The sequence below is a fragment of the Pristiophorus japonicus genome, unplaced genomic scaffold (assembly GCF_044704955.1).
Source record: "Pristiophorus japonicus isolate sPriJap1 unplaced genomic scaffold, sPriJap1.hap1 HAP1_SCAFFOLD_286, whole genome shotgun sequence".
In the NCBI taxonomy this organism is placed as follows: domain Eukaryota; kingdom Metazoa; phylum Chordata; class Chondrichthyes; family Pristiophoridae; genus Pristiophorus; species Pristiophorus japonicus.
In genome coordinates, this window is record NW_027252625.1 from 727,540 (window position 1) to 746,547 (window position 19,008).

General features: G+C 48.8%; 1 protein-coding gene across 5 annotated transcripts in view; it reads right to left on the reverse strand.

Annotated features, from left to right (window-relative positions):
* Positions 1-19,008, reverse strand: part of LOC139247857 (ankyrin repeat and SOCS box protein 9-like) — a 123,010-nt gene that overhangs the window by 84,000 nt on the left and 20,002 nt on the right. For all 5 annotated transcript variants that reach the window (XR_011590991.1, XR_011590992.1, XM_070871811.1 and 2 more), the window contains exon 3: positions 8,849-8,928. Coding sequence is in view for 3 of the 5 variants with exons in the window: in XM_070871811.1 (XP_070727912.1) it covers positions 8,849-8,928 (80 nt within the window). In the remaining 2 variants the exon portion in view is untranslated. The remainder of the gene's footprint in view (positions 1-8,848; positions 8,929-19,008) is intronic.

The following is a 19,008-nucleotide window of genomic DNA, read 5'->3' on the forward strand; positions in this document are numbered from 1 at the left end:
GTAGACCATGAGCTTGGTGCTGGGCTTGAGGTCCTGGTCTTCAAACATGCTCTTCCTCAGGCGACTGAAAGCTGCACTGGCACACTGAAGACAGTGTTGGACCTTGTCTTCGATGGCTGCCCTTGTTGACAGTAGCCGCCTGAGGTACGGAAAATGGTTCACGTTGTCCAAGGCCATGGATTTTGATAACCGGGGGGCAGTGCTGTGTTTTGGGGGCAGGTTGGTGGAGGACCTTTGTCTTACGGATGTTTAATGTAAGGCCCATGTTCTTGTACACCTCGGTGAAGGTGTTGACCATGGCTTGGAGTTCGGACTCCGAGTGTGCGCAGACGCAAGCGTAGTCTGCGTACTGTAGTTCGATGACAGAGGATGGGACAACCTTGGATCTGGCCTGGAGGTGGCGGAGGTTGAACAGGTTCCCGTTTGTCCTGTAATTTAGCTCCACTCCAGCGGGGAGCTTGCTGAGGGTGAGATGGAGCATTGCAGCAAGGAAGATCGAGAAGAGCGTTGGTGCAATGACACCGCCCTGCTTGACCCCGGTCGGATGTGAATTGGGTCTGTGGTGGATCCATTGGTCAGGGTCACAGCTTGCAGGTCATCATGGAGCAGGCGGAGGATGGTGACAAACTTTTGAGGGCAGCCGAATCTGAGGAGGACGCTCTATAATCCCTCACAGTTGACAGTGTCAAAGGCTTTTGTGAGGTCGAAGAAGGCCATGTACAAGAGTTTTTTATTCGTTCCTGGGATGTGGGCATCACTGGCAAGGCCAGCATTTATTGCCCATCCCTAATTGCCCTTGAGAAGGGGGTGGTGAGCCACCTTCTTGAACCGCTGCAGTCCGTGTGGTGAAGGTGCTCCTACAGTGCTGTAAGGGAAGGAGTTCCAGGATTCTGACCCAGCGATGATAAAGGAACAGTGATTTATTTCCAAGTCAGGATGGTGTATAACTTGGACAGGAACTTGCAGCTGATGGTGTTCCCATGCGCCTGCTGCCTTTGTCCTTCTGGGTGGTAGAGGTCGTAGGTTTGGGAGGTGCTGCCGAAGAAGCCTTGGTGAGTTGCTGCAGTGCATCTTGTAGATGGTGCACACTGCAGCCACAGTGTGCCGGTGGTGGAGGGAGTGAGTGTTTAAGGTTGGGGATGGGCTGCCGATCAAGCGGGCTGCTTTGTCCTGGATGATGTTGATCTTGAGTGTTGTTGGAGCTGCCCTCATCCAGGCAAGTGGAGAGTATTCCATCACACTCCTGACTTGTGCCTTGTATATGGTGGAAAGGCTTTGGGGAGTCAGGAGGTGAGACACTCGCCGCAGAATACCCAGCCTCTGACCCGCTCTTGTTACCACAGTATTTATGTGGCTGGTCCAGTTAAGTTTCTGGCCAATGGTGACCTCCAGGATGTTGACGGTGGGGATTCGGTGATGGTAATGCCGTTGAATATCATGGGGAGGCATTGAACACTGTGCAATCATCAGCGAACATCCCCACTTCTGACCTTATGATGGACCTCCAACCATCACCACTACCTTCCTTTGTGCTCGGCATGACCACTGGAGAGTTTTCCCCCTGATCCCCACTGACTTCAGTTTTACTCGGACTCATTGCTGTCACATTCGGTCAAATGCTGCCTTGATATCGAGGGCAGTCACTCTCACCTCACCTCTGGAATTCAGCTCTTTTGTCCATGTTTGGACCAAGGCTGTAATGAGGTCTGGAGCTGAACGGTCCTGGTGGAACCCAAACTGGGTATCGGTGAGCAGGTTATTGGTGAGTAAGTCCCACTTGATAGCACTGTCGACGATAACTTCCATTACTTTGCTGATGATTGAAAGTAGACTGATGGGGCGGTAATTGGCCGGATTGGATTTGTCCTGCTTTTTGTGGACAGGACAAAACTGGGCAGTTTTCCACATTGTCGGGTAGATGCCAGTATTGTAGTGGTCCTGGAACAGCTTAGCTGGAGGCGCGGCTAGTTCTGGAGCACAAGTCTTCAGCATAACAGCCAGGATATTGTCGGGGCCCATAGCCTTTGCTGTATCCAGTGCACTCAGCCGTTTCTTGATATCACGTGGAGTGAATCGAATTGTCTGAAGACTGGTTTCTGTGATGGTGGGAACCTCAGGAGGAGGCCGATATGGATCATCCCCTCGGCACTTCTGGCTGAAGATGGTTGCAAACGCTTCAGCCTTGTCGTTTGCACTTGCGTGCTGGGCTCCGCCATCATTGAGGAAGTGGATATTCATGGAGCCTCCTCCTCCCGTTAGTTGTTTAATGGTCCACCACCATTCATGACTGGATATGGCAGGACTGCAGAGCTTGGATCTGCTCCGTTGATTGTGGGATCACTTAGCCCTGTCTATACCATGCTGCTTCCGCTGTTTAGCATGCATATAGTCCTGTGTTGCAGCTTTCCCAGGTTGCACCTCATTTTTAGGTACACCTGGTGCTGCTCCTGGCATTCTCTTCTACACTCCTCATTGAACCAGGGTTGGTCCCCTGGCTTGATGGTAATGGTAGAGTGAGGGATATGCCGGGCCATGAGGCTACAGATTGTGGTGGAATACAATTCTACTGCTGCTGATGGCCACAGCGCCTCATGGATGCCCAGTTTTGAGCTGCTAGATCTGTTCTGAATCGATCCCATTTAGCTCGGTGACAGTGCCACACAACATGATGGAGGGTGTCCTCAGTGTGAAGACGGGACTTCATCTCCACAGTGACTGTGTGGTGTCGCTGCTACAATGCTGTCATGGACAGGTGCATCTGCAACAGGTAGATGGGTGAGAACAAGTTCAAGTAGGTTTTTCCCTCGTGTTGGTTCTCTCACCACCTGCCGCAGGCCCAGTCTGGCAGCTATTTCCTTCGGGACTCGGCCAGCTCGGTCAGTAGTGGTGCTACTGAGCCACTCTTGGTGATGGACATTGAAGTCCCCCACCCAGAGTACATTCTGTGCGCTTGCTACTCTCAGTGCTTCTTCCAAGTGGTGTTCAACATGGAGGAGTATTGATTCATCAGCTGAGGGAGGGCGCTGGGTGGTTATCAGCAGGACGTTTCCTTGCCCATGCTTGACCTGAAGCCATGAGACTTCATAGAGTCCAGAGTCAATGTTGAGGACTCCCAGGACCGCTCCCTCCCGACTGTATACCACTGAGCCGCCACCCCTGGTGGGTCTGTCCTGCTGGTGGGACAGAACATACCCAGGGATGGCGATGGAGGAGTCTGGGACATTGGCTGAAAGGTATGATTCTGTGAGTATGACTATATCAGGCTCTCCCAATTTTGGCACAAGTCCCCAGATGCTAGTGAGGAGGTCTTTGCAGGGTCGTGCTGTTGTCTTGTCCGAAGCCGTGGGTCTGGAGTCACATATCGACCAGACCGGCTAAGAACGGCAGATTTCCTTCCCTAAAGGATGTTAGTGAACCAGATGGGTTTTACAACAGGATTAATAAATAATCTCCTAGTAAAGGATCCCCTTGGAATGAGTGACCATAGCATGGTTGAATTTCAAATTCAGATGGAGGGTGAGAAAGCTGAATCTCTAACCAGCGTACTAAGCTTAAATAAAGGAGACTACGAAGGTATGAGGGCAGAATTCAGTAAAGTGGACTGGGAAAATAGATGAAAGTGTAGGACGGTTGATGAACAGTGGTGTATATTTAAGGAGATATTTCATAACTCTCAAGAAAAATATATTCCAATGAGGAGGAAAGGGTGTAAGAGAAAAGATAGCCATCCGTGGCTAACTAAAGAAATAAAGGACGGTATCCAATTAAAAACAAGGGCTTACACAGTGGCCAAAACTAATGGGAGGACAGAAGATCGGGAAGCTTTTAAAAGCCAGCAAAGAATGATTTAAAAAATGATTAAGAAAGAGAAGATAGACTATGAAAGTAAACTAGCACGAAATATAAAAACAGATAGCAAGAGTTTGCACAGGTATATAAAAAGGAAAAGAATGGCTAAAGTAAATGTTGGTCGCTTAGAGGACGAAATCGGGGAATTAGTAATGGGGAACATGGAGATGGCAGAAACTCTGAACAAATATCTTGTATCAGTCTTTACGGTAGAGGGCACTAACAATATTCCAACAGTGGATAGTCAAGGGGCTATGGGGGGGAGCAGTGGGGCCATTGGAGGGAGCAGCGTGTGGCGGCATACCACTGCAGGGAGCAGCGCGTGCTGCTGCAGGAGGACAAGGGCTACAAAAGCCAGGTCGTTGATTTCAGTGCGGGCAGCCACAGCAGGAAGGGCGAAGGAGTGGCAAGAGTCCGTAGAGGGAAGTGACCAGGGCCCAAGAGAGGTGAGAGTTCGGGGCCCAGAAGAGGTGAGGGTCCAGGGGCAGTACGGGCCAGCCCACACAGCGATGTGTGTACGTGCTCAGACTGTGCAGCAGAGCTGGTCTCCAGTTAGTCTTGGGTAATCCTTTCCACTGGACCAAGACCTAACTTTGTCAAGCCCGTGTGGTGGCTGGTGTGCAACGGTCACCACACATTAAAAAAAATCCAAGCACAGGCATCTTCCACCCTTTACGACATAGTTCTGGATCTGGAATATTAGGTCCTTCATTGAAACACCCGTGAACTCATCCCTTTTTGGCGTGGAAGCAAGTGATTCGCGATACGAGGGACTGCCTATGATGATGGTATGGGGGGTAGGAACATACACAATCACAAATGAAGTGGTACTCAGTAAGATAAGGGGACTAAAGGTGGATAAATCCCCTGGACCTGATGGCTTGCATCCTAGGATCTTAAGAGAACTAGCGGTAGGGATTGTGGATGTATTGGTTGTAATTTACCAAAGTTCCCTGGATTCTGGGGAGGTCCCAGCAGATTGGAAAACTGCAAATGTAACGTCCCTATTTAAAAAAGGAGGCAGACAAAAAGCAGGAAACTATAGACCAGTTAGCCTAACATCTGTGGTTGGGAAAATGTTGGAGTCCATTATTAAAGAAGCAGTAGCAGGACATCTGGAAAAACAAAATTCGGTCAGGCAGAGTCAGCATGGATTTATGAAGGGGACGTCATGTTTGACAAATTTACTGGAATTCTTTGAGAATGTAATGAACAGGGTGGATAAAGGGGAACCAGTGGATGTGGTGTATTTGGACATCCAGAAGGCATTTGACAAGGTGCCACATAAAAGGTTACTGCACAAGATAAAAGTTCACGGGGGTAATATATTAGCATGGATAGAGGATTGGCTAATTAACAGAAAACAGAGGGTCAGGATGAATGGTTCATTCTCGGGTTGGCAATCAGTAACTAGTGGGATGACGCAGGGATCAGTGCTAGGACCCCAACTATTTATAATCTATATTAATGACTTGGAAGAAAGTACCGAGTGTAACGTAGTCAAGTTTGCTGATGATATAAAGTGGGAGGAAAAGCAATGTGTGAGGAGAACACAAAAAATCTGCAAAAGGACATAGACAGGCTAAGTGAGTAGGCAAACATTTGGCAGATGGAGTATAATGTTGGAAAGTGTGAGGTTATGAACTTTGGCAGAAAAAAAATCAAAGAGCAAATTATTATTTAAATGGAGAAAAATTGCAAAGTGCTGCAGTACAGCGGGACCTGGGGGTACTTGTGCATGAAACACAAAAGGTTAGTATGCAGGTATAGCAAGTGATCAGGAAGGTCAATGGAATCTTGGCCTTTATTGCAAAGGGGATGGAATATAAAAGCAGGGCAGTCTTGCTACAGTTATACAGGGTATTGGTGAGGCCACCCCTGGAATACTGTGTACAGTTTTGTTTTCTATATTTATGAAAGGATATACTTGCTTTGGAGGCAGTTCAGAGAAGGTTCACTAGGTTGATTCCGGAGATGAGGGGTTGACTTATGAGGAAAGGTTGAGTAGGTTGGGCCTCTACTCATTGGAATTCAGAAGAATGAGAGGTGATCTTATCGAAACTTATAAGATTATGAGGGGGCTTGACAAAGTGGATGCAGAGAGGATGTTTCCACTGATGGGGGAGACTAGAACTAGAGGGCATAATCTTAGTTTTAAATGGGCGGCCCCTTATTCTATAAGGAGAAATTTCTTCTGAGGGTTGTAAATCTGTGGAATTCGCTGCCTCAGAGAGCTGTGGAAGCTGGAACATTGAATAAATTTAAGACAGAAATAGATAGTTTCTTAAATGATAAGGGAATAAGGGGTTATGGGGAACGGGCAGGGAAGTGGAGCTGAGTCCATGATCGGATCAGCCATGATCTTATTAAATGACGGAGCAGGCTCGAGGGGCCGTATGGCCTACTCCTGCTCCTATTTCTAATGACATGGTCACCAATACTGACACTAGTTTTTTATTCCAGAGTTTTATTTAATTAACTGAATTTAAATTCCACAGCTGCCGTGGTGGATTTGAACTAACGTCTCTGGATCATCGGTACAGTCGTCTGGATTACTAGTCCCATAACTTAACTACTATGCTACCATTCCCTTTACTCTGTATCTGTGCTATACCTGACCTGGGAGAGTAAAGTGAGCTTTACTCTGAATGTAACTGTTCTATACCTGACCTGGGAGTGTAGAGGGAGCTTTACCCTGTATCTGTGCTATACCTGACCTGGGAGTGTAGAGGGAGCTTTACTCTGTATCTGTGCTATACCTGACCTGGGAGTGTAGAGGGAGCTTTACTCTGTAACTGTTCTATACCTGACCTGGGAGTGTAGAGGGAGCTTTACCCTGTATCTGTTCTATACCTGACCTGGGAGTGTAGAGGGAGCTTTACCCTGTATCTGTGCTATACCTGACCTGGGAGTGTAGAGGGAGCTTTACTCTGTATCTGTTCTATACCTGACCTGGGAGTGTAGAGGGAGCTTTACCCTGTATCTGTTCTATACCTGACATGAGAGTGTAGAGGGAGCTTTACTCTGTATCTGTGCTGTCCCTGACCTGGGAGTGTAGAGGGAGCTTTACTCTGTATCTGTTCTATACCTGACCTGGGAGTGTAGAGGAAGCTTTACTCTGTATCTGTGCTATACCTGACCTGGGAGTGTAGAGGAAGCTTTACCCTGTATCTGTGCTGTACCTGACCTGGGAGTGTTGAGGGAGCTTTACTCTGTATCTGTTCGAGACCTGACTTGGGAGTGTAGAGGGAGCTTTACTCTGTATCTGTGCTATACCTGACCTGGGAGTGTAGAGGAAGCTTTACCCTGTATCTGTTCTATACCTGACCTGGGAGTGTAGAGGGAGCTTTACTCTGTAACTGTGCTATACTTGACCTGGGAGTGTAGAGGGAGCTTTACTCTGTATCTGTGCTATACCTGACCTGGGATTGTAGAGGGAGCTTTACCCTGTATCTGTGCTATACCTGACCTGGGAGTGCAGAGGGAGCTTTACTCTGTATCTGTTCTATACCTGACCTGGGAGTGCAGAGGGAGCTTTACCCTGTATCTGTGCTGTACCTGACCTGGGAGTGTAGAGGGAGTTTTACTCTGTATCTATGCTATACCTGACCTGGGAGTGTAGAGGGAGTTTTACTCTGTATCTATGCTATACCTGACCTGGGAGTGTAGAGGGAGCTTTACTCTGTATCTGTGCTATACCTGACCTGGGAGTTCAAAGGGAGCTTTACCCTGTATCTGTGCTATACCTGACCTGGGAGTGTAGAGGGAGCTTTACTCTGTATCTGTGCTATACCTGACCTGGGAGTGTAGAGGGAGCTTTACCCTGTATCTGTGCTATACCTGACCTGGGAGTGCAGAGGGAGCTTTACCCTGTATCTGTGCTATACCTGACCTGGGAGTGCAGAGGGAGCTTTACTCTGTATCTGTTCTATACCTGACCTGGGAGTGTAGAGGGAGCTTTACCCTGTATCTGTGCTGTACCTGACCTGGGAGTGCAGAGGGAGTTTTACTCTGTATCTATGCTATACCTGACCTGGGAGTGTAGAGGGAGCTTTACTCTGTATCTGTGCTATACCTGACCTGGGAGTGTAGAGGGAGCTTTACTCTGTATCTGTGCTATACCTGACCTGGGAGTTCAAAGGGAGCTTTACCCTGTATCTGTGCTATACCTGACCTGGGAGTGTAGAGGGAGAGTTACTCTGTATCTGTGCTATACTTGACTTGGGAGTTCAAAGGGAGCTTTACCCTGTATCTGTGCTATACCTGACCTGGGAGTGTAGAGGGAGAGTTAATCTGTATCTGTGCTATACTTGACCTGGGAGTGGAGAGCGAGCTTTACTCTGTATCTGTGCTATACCTGACCTGGGAGTGTCGAGGGAGCTTTACTCTGTATGTAACTGTGCTGTACCTGACCTGGAAGTGTAGAGGGAGCTTTATTCTGAATGTAATTGTGCTGTACCTGACCTGGGAGTACTTGATGCTGATAAGGGAATATGTTGTGACTTTGCCTGAAACTGATATATGCTCCTGATAGGTGAGGCTCCCCATTCGCACGGAGATGGAAAATTACCCATAAATGCTCCCAAAGGAAATATGTTCCCTTTCACTCATATTGATAAAGGTTAAATGATTTGTTGGGTCCTTCTGGCATTGTTGCTGACACACTTTGCTAATAGAGCACAGGGGAGAGGAGCTTAATACAAACGATATGACAGTCTCTGAGGTAAGTGCTAAGGGGGAGCCATTGATTGGAACTGAGGGACAGGAATCACAAGCTGAATTTGATACAGTGCTGGGGAAGGGGAAGGGGAAGGGCAGTGATTGGTTAAGGTAAGTGACTTTACAGTACATATATTCTGAAAATATTATTGCCCCCACAATGATTTCATTCACACATATTTAAACAAACATCTTAAAAAGTATTAAGAAATGAGCTACGAATGTTTCCCCAGAAGCTGGAGCAGACTGCAGTAAGGTCAGAGTAAAGTGTTGTCAGTACCTGGCTGATGAGCTGCTGAAGCGGTCGGAGCCGTCCATGGATAGCAGCATCGTGAAGTGGGGACCAATCCGATGCAGTGTCTAAAATGGACCAAATAAATCAAAAAGAGCGGACTTTAAACTCAGAACGAAATATGAGATAGTACCAATCAAATAAATATTGTATTGACAAAGCTGCCATAGTAACAGGGTTGTCCTGCACTGGATTGAGTAGGGCTACACACATTTTGAGGGGTGATTGGAGTGAGATTTATCACAAGGAGTGACACTGCCAGCAAATCCACTTACACATTTGGCGCTGTGTTTATTTTATACCAATGTGGGTGCGAGTCCCAATGACTGAGGGCTGATATGGTCTGCCACAGACTTCCCGACGTCCAAGAGGAAAATGGAGACCCTGCTACTTTAGCATAACATTTGATTCTACTTATGTTTAAGGAAATTAAACCCCCCAAATGGAAATTTCAAACACTTGACAGTCAATGAAGTACTTTTGGAGTGTAGTCACTGTTGTAATGTGGGAAACGTAGCAGCCAATTTGCGCACAGCAAGCTCCCACAAACAGCAATGTGATAATGACCAGATAATCTGTTTTAGTTATATTGATCAAGGGATAAATATTGGCCAAGACAATATTTATGGATAACTCCCCATGTCTTCTTCAAAATAGTGCCCTGGGGGCCGATTTTGATCAAGGCCCCCGCCCGCCCAAGTGCCGCCCAAAGTGCCGCTGATGGCTGCTGAGGTTCCAGACGGTACTTGGGCGGGATATTTATGGCCGAGGTCCCTCAAAGGTCGGCAAGCAACAAATGGACAATGTTCGCTGCCAATCTGGGCGGCAGGTCGCATTCTCGGCGGCAGAGGCACTTGCCGCCCAAGTGCTGCCGAGGATGGAGTCGGGTCCACGGAAGGGTCGAAGAGCTGAAAATAAAAATCACCAATAAAAAATTAAAAACTATTGGAAAGTAAGTCTGAAGGAAAAAAAAAAAATGTTCACTTAGCTTTTTTTCAACGATCTTCAGACTCACCGTCGGGGACAGACCAGCCTCCAGCCAGCGGTCTGCCGCGAGTCCCGACGGCTCCTGCCCGCAGGAATCTGGGAGCTCGGCGGGCGGGAGCTCAGTTACGCCACTCGGCCATCCGCTGATGTCAGTGGATGCTTCCCAGCGGCTCTCCCCTCCCACCCGATCCAGGCCGCCCCGAAAGTGGCACTGGGCAGATCTGTAGGAGGAATATCAGCGGCAGTGGGTGGCACAGGACGGCAGTGGGCGACAGCAGTGGGCAGTGGGTGGCACAGGATGGCAGTGAGCGACAGCAGTGGGCAGTGGATGGCAGTGAGCGGCAGTGGACGACAGTGGGTGGCAGCTGTGGGCAGCGAACGGCAGCAGTGGGCAGCGGGCGGCACAGGATGGCACTGGGTGACAGTGGGCGGCAGCAGTGGGCAGCAGTAGTGGGTGGCAATGGGCAGCAGTGGGCGACAGTGCGCGGCAGCCGGCAACACTGGGGCGACAGCAGTGGGGGCAGGGCGACAGCAGTGGGGGGCAGTGGGCGACAGCAGTGGGGGCAGTGGGCGACAGCAGTGGGCGACAGCAGTGGGGGGCAGTGGGCGACAGCAGTGGGGGGCAGTGGGCGACAGCAGTGGGCAACAGCAGTGGGGGGCAGTGGGCGACAGCAGTGGGGGGCAGTGGGCGACAGCAGTGGGCAACAGCAGTGGGGGGCAGTGGGCGACAGCAGTGGGAGCAGTGGGCGGTAGTGAGCGGCAGTGGGGGGCAGTGGGCGACAGCAGTGGGCAGCAGTGGGGGGTAGTGAGCGGCAGTGGGGGGCAGTGGGTGGGGGTGGGAGTGGGGGGCAGTGGACGACAGTGGGCAGGGAGTGGGCGGCAGAGCGCGGGAGTGGGATCAATGGGCGACAGTGGGGGGCAGTGGGCGGCAGCAGTGGGCGGCACTGGGCGGTAGCATTGGCAGCAGTGGGCGGCGGCAGCAATGGGTGGCACTGGGCGGCAGCAATGGGTGGCACTGGGCGGCAGTGGGCAGCGTAGTGGCTGGCACTGGGCGGCGGCAGTGGGCAGCAGTGAGCGACAGTGGACGGCTGTGGGTGGCAGCAGGCAATAAGGTGATGAATTTCAGCCCGAGAATTTTTAAATCCAGCTGAGAGGGCAGGCGGGCTTCAGTTTATCATCTTATTGAAAGACGGCACCTCCGACAGTGCAGCACTCCCTCAGTCCTGCACTGGAGTGTCTGCCGAGATTTTCTGCCCAGATTTTCTGCCCAGAGTCCAGAAGGTTTCTATCACAAGGTTTTAAAGGAAGTAGCGTAGAACAATGCAGATGCCCAAATTCTCTCAATCAGGAGGTTGACCTATGAACAAAGGTTGAGTAGGTTGGGCCTATACTCATTGGAGTTTAGAAGGGTGAGAGGTGATCTTATTGAAACTTATAAGATACTGAGGGGGCTCGACAAGGTGGATGCTGTTGTGTATCTGTAAAGCATGCACTCCCATGTTCCGCCACCAGGGAGTGCATCCCCTGAAGTCCCAAGGGATCCCAGCATCCCTTGGGAGCACTGTATATAAGCCGGCACCTAAGGCCTGTTCCTCACTCTGGAGTGTCTTATTAAAGACTGAGGTCACTGTTACTTTAACCTCCCTGTGTGCAGTCTCATCTGTGTTAGGAACACAATAACTGGCGACGAGTATACGAATCCAACGCAAAGATGCAGCAAACTGTGGGCATCCTGGAGAAGTTCTCGGAGGGTGAGGACTGGGAAGCCTATGTCGAACGGCTAGACCAGTACTTTGTAGCCAACGAGCTGGACGGAGAAGGAAGCGCTGCAAAAAGGAGAGCGGTCCTCCTCATGGTCTGCGGGGCACCGACCTACAGCCTCATGAAGAATCTCCTGGCTCCGGCGAAACCCACAGATAAGTCGTATGAGGAGCTGTGTACACTGGTTCGGGAGCATCTTAACCCGAGGGAGAGCGTGCTGATGGCGAGGTATCGGTTCTACACGTGCCAGCAATCTGAAGGTCAGGAAGTGGCGAGCTACGTCGCCGAACTAAGGCGACTTGCAGGACAATGTGAGTTACATGGCTACCTGGAGCAGATGCTCAGAGACTTTTTTGTACTGGGCACTGGCCACGAGATCATCCTTCGAAAACTTTTAACTGTAGAGACACCGACCCTCAGTAAGGCCATTGTGTTAGCACAGGCATTTATGTCCACCAGTGATAACACCAAACAAATCTCTCAGCACACAAGTGCCAGCAATATTCATAAAATAACTGGAACTGTGTTTGCGAGCAGAAATGTACAGGGCAGAAACCACGAGTCTGCAACTGCCAGCAGGCCTCAGGTGACCCAGATGACTCAGAGTCCACAACAAAGAATGAATGCAAGGCAATTCACATCTTGTTGGCGTTGTGGAGGCTTCCATTCAGCCTATTCATGCCGCTTCAAAGAGTATGTTTGCAAGAGATGTGGAACAATGGGGCACCTCCAACCTGCTCTGCAAAACCTGCTAACCACCACGTGGCAGAGGAAGATCGGTCCGTGGTAGATCAAAGCAATTTCGAGCCTGAGAGAGAGGAGGCAGATGCTGAAGTACACTGGGTGCACACATTTTTGACGAAATGTCCACCTATAATGCTAAATGTAAAATTGAATGCCTTACCCGTAGCCAGAGCCATGGAACTGGACACTGGCGCTAGCCAATCCATCATGAGTAAAAAGATGTTTGAGAGACTGTGGTGCAACAAGGCACTCAGACCAGCCCTGAGCCCCATCCACATGAAACTGTGAACATACACCAAAGAGCTCATCACTGTCCTGGGCAGCACCATGGTCAAGGTCACCTATGAGGGTGCATGAACTGCCACTCTGGACTGTCCCGGGCGATGGCCCCACACTGCTTGGAAGGAGCTGGCTGGGCAAAATCCGCTGGAACTGGGATGACATCCGAGCACAACACATGCCGATGAGGCCTCATGTACCCAGGTTCTTAACAAATTTCCTTCTCTTTTTGAGCCAGGCATTGGAAACTTTTCCGGGGCGAAGGTACGGATCCACTTTGTCCCAGAGGCACGACCCATTCACAAGGCACGAGCGGTACCTCACATGATGAGGGAGAGGGTGGAAATCGAGCTGGACAGGCTGCAACGGGAGGGCATCATCTCCCCAGTGGAATTCAGCGAGTGGGTCAGCCCGATTGTTCCAGTATTCAAAAGTGATGGCACGGTCAGGATTTGCAGCGATTATAAAGTAACTATTAATCGTTTCTTGCTACAGGACCAATACCCGCTACCTAAGGCAGATGACCTATTTGCGACGCTGGCAGGAGGCAAGACGTTCACCAAGCTCGACCTGACTTCGGCCTACATGACGCAGGAGCTGGAGGAGTCTTCAAAGGGACTCACCTGCATCAACACGCACAAGGGACTGTTCATCTATAACAGATGCCTGTTTCGAATTCGGTCGGCTGCAGCGATCTTCCAGAGAAACATGGAGGGCCTACTCAAGTCGGTGCCATGCACGGTGGTTTTTTAGGACGACATATTGGTCACGGGTCGGGACACCGTCGAGCACCTACAAAACCTGGAGGAGGTCCTCCAGTGACTGGATTGCGTAGGGCTGCGGCTGAAGAGGCTGAAGAGTGCAGCAGCAAAGAGTGGCATTCGTGAGTTTGGTAAGTGGGTGAGTTCGGGTAAGTGGGGTGTCAGGTGCTGTTTTGTCATGTTTTTCCTACCAGTGCTGACACTAGAGCAGCTGATAAGGAATGCGAGAGTAGGAGACGGAGGCTAGGAGACCAGCCCAACTAGCTGCAGACAAAGATAGAGGGGTGCGAAATCGAGAGGTGACGTCACAACCAAGCTGGTAAGTGGTTGGCTGTTCGACTGGTAAGTATAACTCTCTTTTAGACTGACTTTTAGATTGGTTTAATTGGCAGTGAACTACTAAGTAGTTGTTTGGTGTTTCAGTAAATTTTAGTAAGTAAATTAATTTCAGGGTTAAGTAATGGCAGGAGAGCTCTGATCCATGTCATGCTCCTTCTGTGCTATGTGGGAAGTCAGGGACACTGGCTACGATGTTTGCGGGAAATGTGTCCAGCTGCAGCTCCTGACAGACCGCATGATGGCACTGGAGCTGCGGATGGACTCACTCTGGAACATGCGCGATGCTGAGAATGTTGTGGATAGCACATTTAGTGAGTTGGTCACACCGCAGGTAAGGGTTAGGACAGATAGTGAATGGGTGAGCAAGAGTAGGAAGGTAGTGCAGGAGTCCCCTGCGGTCACCTCCCTCCAAAACAGATATATCGTTTTGGATACTGTTGGGGGAGATGACTTACCAGGGGAAGGCACCAGCAGCCAGGTTCATGGCACCATGGGTGGCTCTGCTGCACAGAAGGGCAGGAAAAAGAGTGGGAGAGCTATAGTGATAGGGGACTCTATTGTAAGGGAAGTAGATAGGAGTTTCTGCGGTCGCAACCGAGACTCCAGGATGGTATGTTGCCTCCCTAGTGCAAGGGTCAAGGATGTCTCGGAGCGGCTACAGAGCATTCTGGAGAGGGAAGGTGAACAGCCAGTTGTCGTGGTACATGTCGGTACCAACGATATAGGTAAGAAGCGGGAAGAGGTCCTACAAGCTGAATTTAGGGAGCTCGGAGTTAAATTAAAAAGTAGGACCTCAAAGGTAGTAATCTCTGGATTGCTACCAGTGTCACGTGCTAATCAGAGTAGAGGGAGCAGGATAGTTAGAATAAATACGTGGCTTGAGCAGTGGTGCAAGAGGGAGGGATTCAAATTCCTGGGACATTGGAACCAGTTCTGGGGGAAGTGGGACCTGTACAAAAGGGACGGTTTGCACTTGGGCAGGACTGGAACTGATGTCCTGGGGGTAACATTTGCAAATGCAGTTCGGGAGTGTTTAAACTAATATGGCAGGGGGATGGGAACCTATGCAGCGAGACAGGACAAAGTAATATGGAGTCAGAAACAGATGGTAGAAAGGTAAAAAGCAATAGTGGAAGGCCGAGTAAACAAAGGCAAGAAACAAAAAGGGCCACACTAGATCATAATTCTAAAAGGACAAAGGGTGTTAAAAAAAAAGCCTGAAGGCTTTGTGTCTTAATGCAAGGAGTATCCGTAATAAGGTGGATGAATTAACTGTGCAAATAGATGTTAAGAGATATGATGTAGTTTGGATTACAGAGACGTGGCTCCAGGATGATCAGGGCTGGGAATTCAACATCCAAGGGTATTCAACATTCAGGAAGGATAGAATAAAAGGAAAATGAGGTGGGGTAGCATTGCTGTTAAAGAGGAGATTAATGCAATAGTTAGGAAGGACATTAGCTTGGATGATGTGGAATTTATATGGGTAGAGCTGCAGAGCACCAAAGAGCAAAAAACATTAGTGGGAGTTGTGTACAGACCTCCAAACAGTAGTAGTGATGTTGGGGAGGGCATCAAACAGGAAATTAGGGGTACATGCAATAAAGGTGCAGCAGTTATCATGGGTGACTTTAATATGCATATAGATTGGGCTAACAAAACTGGAAGCAATACGGTGGAGGAGGATTTCCTGGAGTGCGTAAGGGATGGTTTTCGAGACCAATATGTCGAGGAACCAACTAGGGGGGAGGCCATCTTAGACTGGGTGTTGTGTAATGAGAGAGGATTAATTAGCAATCTCGTTGTGCGAGGCCCCTTGGGGAAGAGTGACCATAATATGGTGGAATTCTACATTCGGATGGAGAATGAAACAGTTAATTCAGAGACCATGGTCCGGAACTTAAGGAAGGGTAACTTTGAGGGTATGAGGCGTGAATTGGCTAGGATAGATTGGCGAATGATACTTAAAGGGGTTGACAGTGGATGGGCAATGGCAGACATTTAGAGACCGCATGGATGAACTACAACAATTGTACATCCCTGTCTGGTGTAAAAATAAAAAAGGAAGGTGGCCCAACCGTGGCTATCAAGGGAAGTCAGGGATACTATTAAAGCCAAGGAAGTGGCATACAAATTGGCCAGAAATAGCAGCGAACCCGGGAAATGGGAGAAATTTAGAAGTCAGCAGAGGAGGACAAAGTGTTTGATTAGGACAGGGAAAATAGAGTACGAGAGGAAGCTTGCAGGGAACATTAAGACGGACTGCAAAAGCTTCTATAGATATGTAAAGAGAAAAAGGTTAGTAAAGACAAATGTAGGTCCCCTGCAGTCAGAATCAGGGGAAGTCACAACGGGGAACAAAGAAATGGCAGACCAATTGAACAAGTACTTTGGTTCAGTATTCACTAAGGAGGACAAAAACAACCTTCCGGATATAAAAGGGGTCAGAGGGTCTAGTAAGAAGGAGGAACTGAGGGAAATCCTTATTAGTCGGGAAATTGTGTTGGGGAAATTGATGGGATTGAAGAGATGGCGGAAGTTATAACAGATGCATTCGTTATAATCTACCAAAATTCTCTGGATTCTGGGGAGGTACCATCGGATTGGAAAGCAGTGAATGTAAAGCCTCTGTTTAAAAAAGGAGGCAGGGCAGACAAAAGGCAGGTAACTATAGGCCGGTTAGTTTAACATCTGTAGTGGGGAAAATGCTTGAAGCTATCATTAAGGAAGAAATAGCGGGGCATCTAGATAGGAATAGTGCAATCAAGCAGACGCAACATGGATTCATGAAGGGGAAATCATGTTTAACTAATTTACTGGAATTCTTTGAGGATATAACGAGCATGGTAGATCGAGGTGTACCGATGGATGTGGTGTATTGAGATTTCCAAAAGGCATTCGATAAGGTGCCACACAAAAGGTTACTGCAGAAGATAAAGGTATGCGGAGTCAGAGGAAATGTATTAGCATGGATAGAGAATTGGCTGGCTAACAGAAAGCAGAGAGTTGGGATAAATGGGTCCTTTTCGGGTTGGAAATCGGTGGTTAGTGGTGTGCCACAGGGATCGGTGCTGGGCCCACAACTGTTTACAATATACATAGATGACCTGGAAGAGGGGACAGAGTGTAGTGTAACAAAATTTGCAGATGACTCAAAGATTAGTGGGAAAGCAGGTTGTGTAGAGGACACAGAGAGTCTGCAAAGAGATTTGGATAGGTTAAGCGAATGGGCTAAGGTTTGGCAGATGGAATACAATGTCTGAAAATGTGAGGTCATCCACCTTGGGAAAAAAAAACAGTAAAAGGGAATATTATTTGAATGGGAAGAAATTACAACATGCTGCGGTGCAGAGGACCCTGGGGGTCCTTGTGCATGAATCCCAAAAAGTTAGTTTGCAGGTGCAGTAGGTAATCAGGAAGGCAAATGGAATATTGGCCTTCATTGTGAGAGGGATGGAGTACAAAAGCAGGGAGGTCCTGCTGCAACTGTGCAGGGTATTGGTGAGGCCGCACCTGGAGTACTGCGTGCAGTTTTGGTCACCTTACTTAAGGAAGGATATACTAGCTTTGGAGGGGGTACAGAGACAATTCACTAGGCTGATTCCAGAGATGAGGGGGTTACCTTATGATGATAGATTGAGTAGACTGGGTCTTTACTCGTTGGAGTTCAGAAGGATGAGGGGTGATCTTATAGAAACATTTAAAATAATGAAAGGGATAGACAAGATAGAGGCAGAGAAGCTGTTTCCACTGGTCGGGGAGATTAGAACTAGGGGGCACAGCCTCAAAATATGGGGGAGACAATTTAAAACCGAGTTGAGAAGGAATTTCTTCTCCAAGAGGGTTGTGAATCTGTGGAATTCTCTGCCCAAGGAAGCAGTTGAGGCTAGCTCATTGAATGTATTCAAATCACAGATAGATAGATTTTTAACCAATAAGGGAATTAAGCGTAATGGGGAGCGGGCGGGTAAGTAGAGCTGAGTCCACGGCCAGATCAGCCACGATCTTGTTGAATGGCGGAGCAGGCTCGAGGGGCTAGATGGCCTACTCCTGTTCCTAATTCTTATGTTCTTATGAAGGCCGATAAATCCCCGGGGCCTGATGGTCTGCATCCCAGAGTACTTAAGGAGGTGGCCTTGGAAATAGCGGATGCATTGACAGTCATTTTCCAACATTCCATAGACTCTGGATCAGTTCCTATGGAGTGAAGGGTAGCCAATGTAACCCCACTTTTTAAAAAAGGAGGGAGAGAGAAAACAGGGAATTATAGACCGTTCAGCCTGACATCGGTCGGTAGTGGGTAAAATGATGGAATCAATTATTAAGGATGTCATAGCAGCGCATTTGGAAAGAGGTGACATGATAGGTCCAAGTCAGCATGGATTTGTGAAAGGGAAATCATGCTTGGCAAATCTTCTGGAATTTTTTGAGGATGTTTCCAGTAGAGTGGACAAGGGAGAACCAGTTGATGTGGTGTATTTGGACTTTCAGAGGGCTTTCGACAAGGTCCCACACAAGAGATTAATGTGCATGGGATTGGGGGTAGTGTGCTGAAGTGGATTGAGAACTGGTTGGCAGACAGAAAGCAAAGAGTAGGAGTAAATGGGTACTTTTTCGAATGGCAGGCAGTGACTAGTGGGGTACCGCAACGTTCTGTGCTGGGGCCCCAGATGTTTACATTGTACATTAATGATTTAGGCGAGGGGATTAAATGTAGTATCTCCAAATTTGCGGATGACACTAAGTTGGGTGGCAGTGTGAGCTGCGAGGAGGCTGCTATGAGGCTGCAGAGTGACTTGGATAGGTTAGGTGAGTGGGCAAATGCATGGCAGATGAAGTATAATGTGGAGAAATGTATCGACTCTGACTTAGATTCCTGTGTACGACAATGCAGCGTATGTGCTCAGTTGAGCAATGCGCCCAGAGAGGCACCACTAAGTTTGTGGTCCTGGCCCTCCAGACCATGGTCGAGGATCCATGTCAACTATGCAGGCCCGTTTCTCGGTCAAATGTTCCTGGTGGTGGTGGATGCTTTTTCAAAATAGATTGAATGTGAAATAATGTCGGGAAGCACCACCACCGCCACCATTGAAAGCCTGAGGGCCATGTTTTCTACCCACGGCCTGCCTGACATACTGGTCAGTGACAACGGGCCATGTTTCACCAGTGCCGAATTTAAACAATTCATGACCCACAATGGGATCAACATGTCACCTCGGCCCCATTTAAACCAGCCTCCAATGGGCTGGCAGAGCGGGCAGTACAAACAATCAAACA